The sequence below is a fragment of the Pempheris klunzingeri genome, chromosome 20, assembly GCF_042242105.1.
Source record: "Pempheris klunzingeri isolate RE-2024b chromosome 20, fPemKlu1.hap1, whole genome shotgun sequence".
Classification (NCBI taxonomy): Eukaryota; Metazoa; Chordata; class Actinopteri; order Acropomatiformes; family Pempheridae; genus Pempheris; species Pempheris klunzingeri.
In genome coordinates this window covers 7,960,341-7,974,678 of record NC_092031.1, presented here as the reverse complement: position 1 = coordinate 7,974,678, position 14,338 = coordinate 7,960,341, and the positions used below count along the sequence as shown (strand labels likewise).

The following is a 14,338-nucleotide window of genomic DNA, read 5'->3' as shown; positions in this document are numbered from 1 at the left end:
TCTTGTACTCTTCCTTTATCGGTCCACAAGCAGCAGAGTGGAAATCTCACCCAGATATGAAGGGATATCTCTCCTGATTAAAATGATATTAACTTTTCATAACCTAATGTCCTAAAATGAAGTTTTCTAAAAACGAATAGCAGGCGCCTACCTGTGAACGAGTTCTGCCTCTTTTTTGTCACACTTGGGTGGAATACATTATCCCCAATATTAGGAGAGAACATACCTGTAACAGGTTAATGACCTCACACTTTCCACACCATTTCACTTAGCGGGCCATAGCCAGGAAAAGCTAAACGCTTCACTCCCGCTTCACTAAATTATGAATTAGCCAAAAGGTGAGGTGATTAAAGATTCAACATTTTGCGGTTCGACCAATGGACAGTCTCCTCGTTGAGCTCGGATGGGATATCTTCAACCATTAGCTGAAAAATGTCTTGATATCCATTACGGAGACCATAAATATTGGAAGAGGAGGACAAATAATCCAGAAATTACCAATCAAAGTATTTGCAACCTCAGAGAGAAATTACTATCTCTAGTGTAGATAAAATCAACAGCACAATCTTCATCTATAGACATTAATGAATAAATAACACAGTGGAAAGCATTGAATAATGGGGATTTTAAGTTATTTGTCATGAAATAGTGAAAATATTTCATTTTTATCATTTAACCCAAGACTGGTTTTAATGATTATTTTCACACAATTATCAACATTAAGCATTTTCATCACAAGTGACTTTGAATATGCACAAATCTAGTTTTAAACACTGGCATTTTCCAACCATCCAAACGGCCACAGTGGCCTTGGCGTGTCAGACTCCTTCAGCCTCATCCGTTCTGTAACGAGCACTGTCAGGTCACATGGAACAAACTGTGATGTCTGAATAATTTGAACAAATGCTAAATCATTGCAAAGCAGCCAGAGAGATCAGCGACGTGAAAGTGAAGTGTTTGCGCTTCCCCAAGGCTCAGTAGCATCTGTTCTACATGTGTGCAGCAACAACATCCATGTTTCACCAATTAATTGTGCTTGTATTAGGGTAAATATTTGACTTTGAAGCGCTAAAGCGTTAATTGGGATCCCCCTACTGCAAAGAAATCCGTGCGTCAGAATTCCACAGCAATTTGGGAATCATTTAATAGAAAATTCGTACTCAATATCGCTGATTTTGAACTCGTAGCAGTCGCCTACTTTTCAGAATTTCAATTTTCATTTATGTTGACCCGAACGATGGATTTTTTATTGTAGAAAGTGTTTATCTGGAGCACAGATCAGAATAAGACAGGCTGATGTCTCTCCCTAATTCTGTAAACTGGAGGGTTGTGATTCCAATTACGGTCTGCTGGTTCAGCTGGAGGCCACCAGGGAGAGCTGTGCTTGTTTCTCAGAGTCACTGGAACAAACCACTCCAACAACATCAACCCTGCCATAAGAAAAGTGATCACTAATTACTACTACACTCTTTTTTTTATTGGCTTTGTTGAAGTATGTGTATAGTAAAACAGGCATTTTGTAACAATCATCCTGTCTGACTGTCAGCTTTATTTATTAATTTTTTTGTTCAGATGAGGTTGTGACTTTCCCATTTCATCATGAGGAGAGGTTCTGACAATACAATACGATACGATATGTATTTTTCTTCCTGCAATTTTGATTGCCGGTGTATTTTCACATTTTGGGACTTGCTCTTTCTTAACCCGGTAAAGGAATTATGTACGTGAAACCTCTGCAGGATGTGAGGTTGTTGGGGTCTGTTGCCTCTACTGGCCATTAACTGGGGATTAGTGCTGGTGGGCCACACATCCCTTTGAAGAGGTATTTCCTCACACTTCCTAGCTATAGAAAATCAGGAAGCAATCATAGAAGAAACCATGCATTTGGTCCAGACAGGGAAGCCCGTGACCATTTTTTTGTTTCTTCAGTCACAATTAAGACTTGGAGTGGCCGCTGCCATTGTGAAAACTTAGTACATCAGAAAATTCAAAGGGACATCAGAATTAGCAGGAAATGCTCCCAGACTGTCATGCAGTCCTTCTCAAAACTGAAGGGGGGGGGGGGCATAACCGTTAAATCAGATGTGTCTTTTTTGGTAACAGTAAATAGTGTTTACAAGCTTGTAGAGTCACTGCATCTCAGCACAGTCACTTTGCAGTTTCCCATATATCTGTCAACACTGTATATCCGAGCATGAGCAAGGCTATGAGACTATAAAAGTTATTTGAGAGGAGATCAACATGATGTCACACAGAGAGGCTCAGAGAATTTAAGAATATATGTTGGTGAGAGTGATGACTGGGCATGATTCATTGTACTGCTGCTAGGGGAAAAAAGAGACGGCTAGTAGCGCTGTATGTTAGAGCACACTGACCTCTGCAGGGACTAACGGTTACTAGACAAATATCTCCATCTGGAGTTGGGAGGGGGGGGGGCTCTGCTGACATTTACTTGTAAAAAAAAGAGGGAAGTCATCTGCGGATTGTATTTGAATTTTACAAAATTCTTTGCAGTGATTCCCAAGTGAAAACACTTCAAATAAACGTTTCGTGCGAAGTGTACAGCAGTAGGTTTTACATGTTTCTCTCTGGTTTCCTCCGGTGGTCTGCGTGGTAAATTGTTAGCATGTCCGTCCCAGCCAACCATACAGTGTTGTATACAGCACTGGGGGTTTGTTCACTCTTCGAGAGCTGTTTCTGGTGCCACTTGGTTTTTACTTGCAAAGCTAAATTAAAGGTTGGAGATTGCACTTGCATTTAAAGTTTGCACATAAACTGAGAGTTTCGAAGCGGCTTTAAGGGCTGCAGTTGTGCTGTGGGGCTCTCAGTGGGTGTTTACTCTGTTGGGTTTGACGTGCAAGTCAAAACACAAATGTATGAATTATCTCTTTTATGAGGTGCAATTCTGCCTTTACAGAGTTCACTTTGGTTTCTCCCAGTAGAGTCTGTAAAGGCAGTCATTTGGCCCATATTATGTATGTTTTATTCTTTCTTTTTTCTTTATTCTTTAATCTTTGGCATTTTAAACATTTTAACATGATATCAAATGAACTGTTAAACAGTAATATCAATCATGTAGATCTCCAGTCTGTATTTTCAGCTGGTTTCTCAGCCTGTGTGCTTCCCAAAAAAATAAAACTCCAATAAATGAACTCAAAGAGAAATAGCCAAGTAAGCCCTTAAAAAAAAAACCCTCCAAAACAAGCAAGAGAAAGAGTGTTAAATGTTTATAGAGATCAATATTTTACATACAGCAACCAGCACAAGTGTTCTTTTTCTATGTCCTTATTAACTGTACATTTTATATTGTGTTATATATGATCAAGGTCCTTAAATGTGTCAAATCTATTCTGTGTTTATACATGAAATATTACATTTATTACATACTATATATGCTACCATTTACAAAAGTATTTTAATTATATCTCAATTACCATATTTAAATGAATGATAAACACAATGAATCCAAAGTAAAGGGAAGCATTGTGTTCTGTATATTTGGTCATTTGTGATGGAGGACCAACCCAATGAAAATACTATTAATTCAAGAAGAAAACAGTTTATTATTGCGTCTTCCATGTGGTCAGCGTTCACTTGTTTTTTGTTGACTACAATCACGTGTTATGTTATCTTTCCTTTAGCCATACATCAGCTCTGAGACCCAGCTGGACGGACCCCACAGTCACAGCTCCCTCTGCTCCAAGCTGCTGCCATCAGATTATCGGCCGTTGGGTTACACGTCAGTCTGCCAGAGATTTGATTAGCAGCATCTGTGTGAGCAACTGGTCATTTACGAGCCATGTGAGAGGCGCCTTGTCGCTTGTGGGTACTGACTGCACATTTGTTTGGATTTTGCATCATGCTCTTTAACTAATAATAATAATGATAATAATAATAATGATAACAATAAATTATACAATAAATTAAATAAAAACAATAAATTTGATGGTTCCTTTCAGGACACCCAAGGGCACTTAACAATGGTACAAGAAATAGAAGATTATCATTTGACAAATCTGAAATGTTGTGATTCTACTCTGTACAGTGCATTTTTATTCATCTTTATCACATAGAACCCAGATAAAGGTGACTCTGAGTCAAGGTTCCTAGCCCCTCCGATCAACTGTCCCAAATTCCCAAATACCAAATACAAGGAACTAGGTGTTCCATTGACTTCAAAGTTCAGCTCCTTCCCTTGGAAAAGTAAAGAGAGGTGTGTCTTTCCCCTCAGAGGGGCCTCCTTCCTGCACAAACTAACAAAGTACCAAGGTGGTTGAAAGAGGGTAAAGGGGAGCAGGGCTGAGTAGAGGTTCTGTCCACATGCTGAAGTGTCCCTCGATGATGTGAGCTGCTTAAAATAAAAGCCAAATGAACACTGTGGTCAAGCTGTGCCGAAAAAAATGCATATGAAGCTGGGAAGGTGGATGTAATTAAAAAAGAACTTCAATTATTCCCTTTTTGTGAAATGAACCTATAACCCGGCAGCTTTTGAATCCACACCCTTTAAAGTGTATACATCCTAAACTGTTTATAATACACGCTGTGACATAAAGCCACACGTTGTGAGTCACTAGAAGAGAAGCACTTTCAGCCCAATCAGTCGGTGCTCATCTGTCATCAGGCATTAATGAAGGGTCTTGGCCTTACCACCTGTTCTGCTTATTCCAGTGCCACACAGATGTTTGTGTAGCTGCAGGGGATGTTGCTCTGAGGCCAGCGGTGGTTGTCCTGTCCGGTATGTGCGGCACCCGTCCAGTTTGCCCTCCCTCAGTAATGATAATAATATAAGTCTTCTCTGTTCTTTGTTTAAAAGTATGCACACCTGAACATGTCCTTGCCATGACAAGCAGGTGCACGACAACAACAAACAGCTTTTTACTATACTGCTTTACTACAGAGGCAGAGAGACGTAAATACAGAGGCAGCGAACTTGAGAAAGAGGGCTTAAAATTTTCAAGCTAAATGTATAACAGATAGGTTGTATACTTTTATTTGTATGTATACTTTTATGCCCTTTTAGATTGAGTATTTAAGATAAAAACATTGCCATTGAAGCAACATGAAACTTGAAAAGTATAGATACTGTATTCTGCCTCACAAAATGGTCGGAGAAACTCTAGCATCTACAAACTAAAATGTGCTCTTTTAGCTTTCTTGTCCATTTGAAATTGAATAAATGATAAAACTTGATTATTCACATTTATAGCGTATAGTACAGAGTAGCTCCAACTGACAGATAAATGTGGAGTGGAAGTGCACAATAGCTCAAAATGGAAAAACTCAAAATTGTACTTAGTTACTTTCAAGCTCTGGCAGTTTTTTTTAATCTCTGTTTTGTTGTTGTTGTCTCACAGACATTATACATTTATATAATAAAACAGATTCAGGTCTTAACTCAACTCTTGTAGAGCAGCATGGTTGTAGAAAAATATAGAATTGTACAATTGTGCTTCCTCTGAAGGATCCTCGGGATGCATCTTTGTCTCTTATCTTCTGAAACGTTGCCACTGTAAACTAGCTTGATTTTCTCATAGACAAGAGCCAGACCTGGTTCTGGGTATGAGAGTACCTTTTGGAGGTGCCCATGTGAGAATGGACCAAATGTTTTTGATAAGAATCTTGCAACAAGAGAAGGTAAATGTCCGGTTGTTAGACACATTGGTCTCTTTATGTAACATGTTTTTTTTCTCCAAGGGGAATTTCACTCGTACTTTATCTGCACGAGCCAACCATATAAGACCACAGGCCTGAGCACTAGAAATAGAGCAGCTTTGTGTAGGCGAAATGGCCGGGGCAAAGGTATGAAAATTTTCCCTTCCTGCTGCCCCAATCAAAGAGACTGGCCACTGTGGAAAGGGCTGACTTGTTCTTTTGGTGTTCACTCCTCTCCCTGTTTTACACAATGTATGTTTAGAGGTGGCAGAGATAGAACAGGACAAAAGGCAGACGGTGAAGAAAAGGAAGGGTTTTTAATTGTCTGTTGTATATCTCTATAAATAGATCCATTGTTTTAGGATTGAATTTGATTGAACATCCTAGAAATACCTACCCAGATTTAAAGCCACAGTGTAGGTAGCTTGATTCCTCTTCTTCACCACTTACAGCTATTTAAATAGCATTTGAAGTGAATGTTAGTGACATTAAACTTGACAAATGACCATATTAATCTCATTTTGTTATTTTATGAGTTACATGCTGGCCTGCTATGGTGTGGCACACAGGACAGGGTCGCATTCAGTTATTTTAGCACTGTGGTTTATGGTCAAGTGTGGACATAAGCACATCATTAATACAGCGCATTGCTCTGTTTTTGTAACTGACCCATATTAAAATTATCTCAGTGTAATAAATATAGAAAAAACCTATTTAATGTTTGCTATGACAACTCCAAGTTCTCAATCCCACAACAGGGCGCCACAGTCTGTAATTATTGTTCAACTTATACTCGAAATAAACTCGGTTAGTGGTGCATGATACACTGTGAGTAACACAACTGCTTCTTTGTTTCTGTAGCTTCTCCTCTGAGAACAAAATACCGTCCTCAAAGTGAGGCAAAAGGTGGGAATGACAGCCCACAATTTCGATTTTTCTCCACCATCATTCCCTACATGTAAAAATAGATGCTCGCTGTCTGCTTCCGGTGGTCATCCTGGTTTGCTGTACAAACGTTTTTTAGCATCTTTATTGGATCCTTTCATTTGTGGCAACCATGCGACAGCATCACATGGCTGGTGCTCACATGGCATCTGTTAGGTCAAAAAGGAAAAGGCCTGTTATTACACTGCTGAGGCTGGAGATTAATCTATAATTGGTAAAAGCATCAGCATCAGATTGGTAAATGCTCCTTCTGCTCCTTTTAGCCCTAAACTGTAATGCCTGTTTTTATTGTGACTAATAGTGGCAGTAGAAAGGCACTTACTCTGTATTTGGAGCAAAGCCAGCAGGCTGGGACAAATGGAGCGACCCATTCAGTACTTCTAATTTTTTTTTTTAAGACCTCTTCGCTCTAGCTGGGTGCTGACACAAAAGGAGGTATTGAAGTAAGGGAAGACTGAAGCTTTGTGTTATGCCCACCAGAACTGGCTGAGGAAACAGCTCTTTCACAGACCTTAATTCAAAATGCAAATGGTGGCACATCTTGTGCTCAAGAAACCTACAATAAGCCTATTTTATTTGAACCATACAGTACCTTAATGGTGCACTGTTTAGGCAAAGTGAGGATACAAAATACAGATTTTAATTCTGGCTGTTAGCGGTTATCAGTGTTTTGTATACTGTAATGTAAGAATCCCTAGACATCTAACAGGGTCCTATAAGCAAAGAAAAGCAACAAGAAGCACAACGATGCAGAAAATCGTAAATATTTTGTGTTTTTCCGGCATGACAAAAATGGAGTTTGTGGCTTTGAATTCTCCCTGAAAGGAATGTGAGTCTGGGTTTGAAACGTACGCATGATGAGTATATTTCCACATAGAACAGATAGGAAACAGTTAGTAAATACAGGAATGACACCTATTCATTGAAGATAAGAGTGATGCTTTGTCATCTTGTTTTCTTTGCACCACCTGCTGACCTAACCCCAACTATTTACTTAAACTCTCCCCTCACCCACAAAGCCATTGTTTGTACTCCGGGGGCTGACTGAAACTAAATGTCAGGCTAGATTTGCTATAACCACAAAGCATCCATGTTATTTCAAACTAAAATGATATCTAAATTTAGAGTGGGAGTAATGCTTTATGTTTTCTTGTGGGACAGGGTAGAGGGGTTGGCAGTACTGTGCATAAACACTGAGCTCATAATCAAAATGATAAAGAGTGTAGTGAAAACAAATGCAAACCAGGAGAAAACCGAGTGGGGAAGTCAAAGATTAGCCTGCAGTTGGGTAGAAAATCCCTAGTGTTTGTCTCATATCACATGCCCTTTAGTGCCCTTTACAGGTCTTTTTTTTGAGTAAAGTATCATTTAACCCTAGAGTGTCAACAGACTTCAAGTAATCAAATCATGAAATGTGAATTAAATTCATAAGAGTTGGCATTTTTCTTTATAAGTAGGATTTTCATATTGTTTTAAACAATACATTTTTGGCAAACTCCTCTCAGAGAACATTCAGACTATTGTGAGGATGAATATTGGTTACTGCTTTTTTTTTTAAAGTTACCACAGCCCTCACAATTATTGTTATTTTGTTTCTTTATACATTTTGGTGGCTGTAATGGTCAGACAGCTTGAGCTTCTGCCCACGTCTCGGAGACAATTTTCACATGTTTTTCTGAATCTAAATCCAGAGAAAATAGCCATCCGTTTCCGTTCTGCCAAAAGCTTTTATGGCGTGGTCAGCCACAAAGAGCGCAAAAAAAGTGTCACAGAGAAATTTAAAAAATGTTGCTCAGTAGTTCAGTGAATAATAATATAAAAACATTTATATCTTTGGCACAGAGTTTCTTAATTGTGATTTTACAAGTGTTATGTGTCACAGCACAAGAAATTCCACACAGATAACGACAAACAGAAAGCAAGGCATGTATGTTTTAGCACATCATTAATACATTTGTGTTGTTATGATCATTTGTGTATGAGAAAAACTGCTGTTAATACTAATTTCTACGCTGCTTTTAGGAACTATGTTGACAGCAAACACATCAGTGTAGCTGTAGCAGGGAGAATAAACCACATCAGATCTTTGATGTCTACGGTTGTATGTGAAGTAAAAAGAAAAAAAATTACAGCACTCATAAATCCCCAGGTTACCATTTCCTGTTGAAGCTAAAAATTAGAAAAATGTCTGGCAAGACAGCAAGACAGTTCATGCGACATTTGATCCCATGTCAATAAATGCCTGTGAAAAACAGGTTTTATTGCCAGCATTTTACTTGAAGCAGCATGATATTGGCCAGGAAGTGCTTCCTATGCAAAGTTTGCCTCAGAGCTTTATGCAGCTTCTGCTGATGCACTGGAAAGCTGCCCATATGGATTTATGTGTAGTTGGGAAATGGTCAGAAACGAGAGAAAACTCAATAGTAGTGACATTTTCAATCCACCAGTTTTATATAACAGATGAAAACTGCTTAATTTGTCTCCTAATCACTCATCAGTTGTAGGCATTGAGTTTTATGCATTGAAATTCTGTGCCCACTCCTCACATAGTCACTCATTATCACATGCAACAACCTGAGTTTTATGAATTGCATTCCTCAGTGTGAGATAATTTACTGTGTATTTAGATTTATGTCACCTCCTTTACCATCATTATCGCCTGGAACAGCACAAAGTGTTATGTGTAGCTTTGAGACAAGTCTGAATGAGCTCTATTTTCTGTCTGTTTATCACAGATCTTACAGCACGGTATCATTTGGACCTCTGCTAAGGCTGTTTTGCATATTTCCAACTTCATGACTGATGTGGCAGGGCACCATATAACAGAGCAGGAGGGTGGGGTTACCTAAATGTCCTCATTTTTACTGCGGGGGGGGGGGGGGGGGGGGTGAGAAGGCTTTAATTCTGTGGAAAGTGGTTATTCTATATTTGCTTCAACCATACAGTTACTCCACCCTCCACACGTCCCACATAAAGCCTCTCCAATATAAGACTTTATGAATGCTGGATCTCTCCTCATTAGACTCAGACGCTGCAGACCTGGGAACACTTTCTACTCTCTATTAAAATAGAACAACCAGCTCAAACTAGCCAGATAATGATCTGTTGATATGAGTGAACATTACCCAGCAATGTGTGAGAGCTCAGATGAGTGAGGTAAAAATATATTTAAACAAAAAAAAAAAGTCACTTGTGTAAAAGAAGATTACTGAAGCAGAAAAAGAAAGATGGTATAAACGATAGCCTCCCTGCATTTCTGTAAGCGGGTGGGGTCAGGTGGACGAAAATGACTTGGACCACATTATATGTAAAGTTGGGGTAATTACTATGTTTGGAGACTTAAATAGCTGTGCCCACAGCGGTAAACACACTGGAAGTCAAGGCAGCTGCCTCCACAGTATTCTTCTGTCTTGCCTCCTCAGAGACAGTCAGTGTGCAGAAAGCTTAAACATTTGATTTAGGTATAACAAAAAAACCCGCAAAAAAAAACCAAAGACATTTTGGTGTAATGCAAAAGCAAAGAGACTTGGAAATCAGTGTGTGGTTGTGTTTCACAGCTAAAACTATGGAATCATTTGTAAATGTTTCCTTTTTTTGCACAAAGCATTTAACAGCCCAACAAACATTGTATAATGCAAACAAACAAATGTGAACAAGTGATGACAAGTACTATTAAAACTGGAATAACAGGAATAGCTTAAGGTGTCAGCACGCTCCATCAGCAGTGCATATCAAATGGTGGAAAAGCTTCAGTACGCACATTCAAGTCCCCGTTGGGATAAATAATAACTAACTTTTCACCTAGTACCAAAATTTCAGTTAGTCCAATACTTTGTTCTTTGACCAATAAACAATGGTGAACATGTTAAACACTATACCTGCTCAACACCAGCATGTTAGCAGTGTCATTGAGACCTATTAGCAGGGCTACAGACCTTTAGTCTTGTTTGAGACTATCAGGGAGGTGTTGATTCAACTGTGGTCGATTTGTGGTGACTCTTTCAGTGTTGGTTAATCTACTGGTGCTCACCATTCCTCTTTGCTGATGTCATGTTGCTGTATTTGGTATAACTACATTGGAAAGACAGGCTGTAGCTAGAGGCACACCCCCACTGACACTGATTGAAGTGGGATGCTCTATTAGAAGCTTTAAAAAGGTAGTATGTATTGTACGGGAACTGGTTATTGTGTACTGAATTGACAGATAATTCTACACCACTTGGGTATCTTTGATATTGATCTGTCACATTTGCTTACTTTTGTGCTGTCATTGCTTAGCCCCTTCGATCATTAAAAAAAGATAAGAAAATGAAATGAAAAAGTTTATTGTAACAAAACAAAATGCAAAAGGAACATCAACAATGATGTTGTAACAAATAAAATGCAAAAGGAATAGACTGGAACATCAGCAAACACTCCATTTGTGCAGGAAGGCCAGAATATCAGGGCCTCTTTTTATCACCAGCCAACAGACTTGTGTCAACGGACAGAGACCTGCCGACAAACCTCGCACAATCCTGCAAACCAGCTGCAGTTGGAATGTTTGCATACAGTGGCAGTGTAAACATCTGTTTTTACAGAAAGGGTCCTTACAGTCTTGAGGACAACTTCAAACAACTTTTGGCAAATTACAAACATGCATATACAGCAAACTACAGTATACGTGTGCAAGAAAAGTACCCCTGCAGAGGGGAAAAGAACCTGTGGAGCACATTCAGAGCTGGAGTCATTATGACTTTTAGCAAAGAGAAGAAATAAGTAAGTTAGCATGGAACATGACCTCTAAATCTCATGCGTAGAAGTTACCTGGCAAAACATTTTGTTTCAAGTTTCTTTGGTGGAAAAGCAGCTTATTTAGCTAACTCCGAAATTGCTGGACAAAAATAACTAACAAAGCTTCCTGGAAGTGTTTTAAATGGTTTATTATTGTTCACAAACCCACAGCTATCTCCCTTAGGACTTTCCTATATTTGCAAAAGATGTAGATTTGAACAGGCTTGCAGGACAAGCCAACGATTCATTTGTTTTGGACAGAGGAAATAGTCTCTGAGTACTAATAGAGTGCAAAAACATAGATAGCGTTCTATTTCCACCATGCCTTACCCAATGTAGTATGTATGTGAAGTTTCAATATTATTTCTATCACCTTTGCTTCAATAGTAAAAAGCTTTATATATAGTTTCCACTCGACAATGTTTTCTTCATCAAACTATTTTAAATAGTAAAAAACTTTAAATAGCACATTATCAGAAAATATATAGCTCTCTGTATCAGGACAAAACATAAATATCTGTCATTCCAGAGTTTTCCTTTTTTTTTCCGGCATCAGGGTTCAGAGCTCATGTCTGTCCAAGTCTATAAAAAGTTGAACACTTTGTCCTCAATCAAACTAATCGACTTATCTGTTAGCATTTCCTCGCTGCTTACAAATTTATACCCGAAAAGCTTCAGCGTTGGTCCGCAAACTTTCTGTACGACTTGGGCAATTTTGAATGGCAAACTGAATCTCCATTTCTCTACTTGTTCTGAGGAGTTTTTCTGTGTGGAGTAAACGCCGCTGGTCTCCTTGGAGGCCTGGGTGTTCTTCAGGATCCAGGATTTCACTTGTGGAGTGAACGGGATTCCAGTAAACCTGTACATCTCTGTTGCCTTCCTCATAGGGAACCGAGCAATGTCCTCGTAACGCACCAGCATGTAGCGTCTGCGCAGCCATGGTGGCTGTCTGAGGCCGATCTCAGCAGACATCCTGATGTTGTCGCAGTTCCCTTTTAGCTTTCTCACCTCGTCGTCATCAATGGGAACATCTCCATCCATAGCCCACTGCTTCCAGTTCTTATATTTGGCTGCAAAGGCCACCATCCGCGAGGCCAGTACAGCCCGAGGATCCCGAACCAGCTGAATGAATTTCATGTCAAGGCGTGGGTCTTCAGCCAGAGGACGGAGGTTCTCCAGCTGGCGCACCCTCACTGACTTGATGGCCCTGTGCTCCTTTTGGAGGCAGGATTCAGAAGCCTTGGTCAAGTTCAGGGGCCCACAGCGTCTGGTTTTGCAGCGATAACGCTCAAAGACCCCTTTGATGATGGGACTGCAGACGGACCCCTCACACAGAGAGCTGCTGGACTCCCTGCGAAAGAGGGCGGTGGTGATGTGGTCCACGGGGAGGGGGTCGATGAAGCTCTCCAGCATGGTGAAATCGCACAGGAAGAGCTGCTGGAGCACCTCGCGGTAAGCCTTGGCTGCCGCTGTGGCGTTGGTGCCACCGGTCTCCAGTGTCAACATCTTCTCCACGTGCCACAGAGGCTCAAACAGGTAAAACATGTTGTCGCCTTGCTGGTTGAAAAACTCCCCAACAAACGAGGAACCTGTCCTGGTGGTAGCCAACAGGAGGATGTGTTTCCTGCCCCTCATCACCACCTCCTGATGCTCGCTGTAGTTCTCCAGACGCCGCTTCATCAACGTGAAGGCAGTGTCCATCTTGCTGAGTGAGGTAAAGGAACTATTGTGCTTCAGCAGTATGTGGGAGAAACCACTGGGCTGCAGGGGGGTCTGGGGAGTCTGCTTTAGGGTGAGCTTATCTGACACCCTGAAATTGTGAGAGGGATCATGGTTATATTATGTTTCAAAGTAAAAAAAAAAAAAAAAAGGTTTTGTAATTTAACTCAACATTTTTAGCCATTTTGTGCTTTTTGTAAAATAAGAGATAAGAGGTGGAGATAAACGTACACAAACATGCTGGAAATCACAAAAACACTCCATTCATCAATGAAATGGACTTACCTTGAGATAATGTTGTTTTCCTTCTCAATGATAACAAGTGTCACGAAGAAGACGATGGATATTGTGTATTTGATCCTCATTCTTGGATGTAGCTGTGCCTGGATATGCTTTTACAGGCTGCTTCTTAATAGGTTCTGCCAATCTTGCAAGTCTCCAGTCGCCTTCTTAAAGAGCCTTCCAGTTATTTGTATTCCCCGTTGTAGGCGATGTTTCATCCTGTAAATGAAATGAACATCAACCTGTCAGTTACACATTTTGCACATTTGAGCACAGTTGTGAGTAACTACTTGGATCTCTATTCTTTCTGTCGACACAGTTGAAGGTATTTGTTTTATCCAGACAACAGACAACAGACAACTTTTGCATATGTAAAACTGCATTGTACTGTTGAGTCCGAGTTGTTGTTATGCACTAGTGATATCTTCTCTTCATCTATTTGTTTGGCATGCACAAGACCAGTATACTGTAGTCTGAAAAACCAATGATGGAGGCATTTACGCACTGTCTTTACTAAGACAAAAATACCATATCTTAAGAATAGAAAATAGCCAAGTGTGTTGCACTGGAATCTAAGCCAGTTCTTCCCACGAGGAAGTCTTTGTTATCTTTAAGTGCACCAGTGCATTTCAGGAACATGCCCACCCACCATGCAAGACTGAAGGCTGGTGCGAATAGAAAACCTGTATGTGTGAGTCAGTCTTTGTCGAAGTTATGTAAAAAATGAGGGCATAAATGTGGCAGACTGCAATCAAGCACAATTTTGTAATTAAGCTGCAATTCCACAACTGCAAAGTTGTTTGCTTCAAAACTCAAGAGTCGTCTGGGTCACAGTGATAATCCTACCTCCCACTGATATGTAGTAGTAGCCTGTGGTCCAAACTACCAGCTGCTCCTCCATGTCAACTCTGAAAGGAGATATTTTCAGCAGAGGCCCTCAGTGACATAGGCTACTGGTACAGTAGAC

The 14,338-nt window shown here is 40.0% G+C and overlaps 1 protein-coding gene across 1 annotated transcript; it reads right to left on the bottom strand.

Annotated features, from left to right (window-relative positions):
• Positions 1 to 11,721: 11,721 nt before the first annotated feature.
• On the bottom strand, positions 11,722 to 14,338 carry chst3b (carbohydrate (chondroitin 6) sulfotransferase 3b). Its single transcript, XM_070852026.1, has 3 exons — positions 14,218 to 14,338; positions 13,375 to 13,590; positions 11,722 to 13,180 (listed from the first exon to the last, which is right to left on the bottom strand). The coding sequence occupies exons 2-3, from the start codon at positions 13,452 to 13,454 to the stop codon at positions 11,953 to 11,955; spliced, it is 1,308 nt and encodes a 435-aa protein (XP_070708127.1). The 5' UTR covers positions 13,455 to 13,590; positions 14,218 to 14,338; the 3' UTR covers positions 11,722 to 11,952.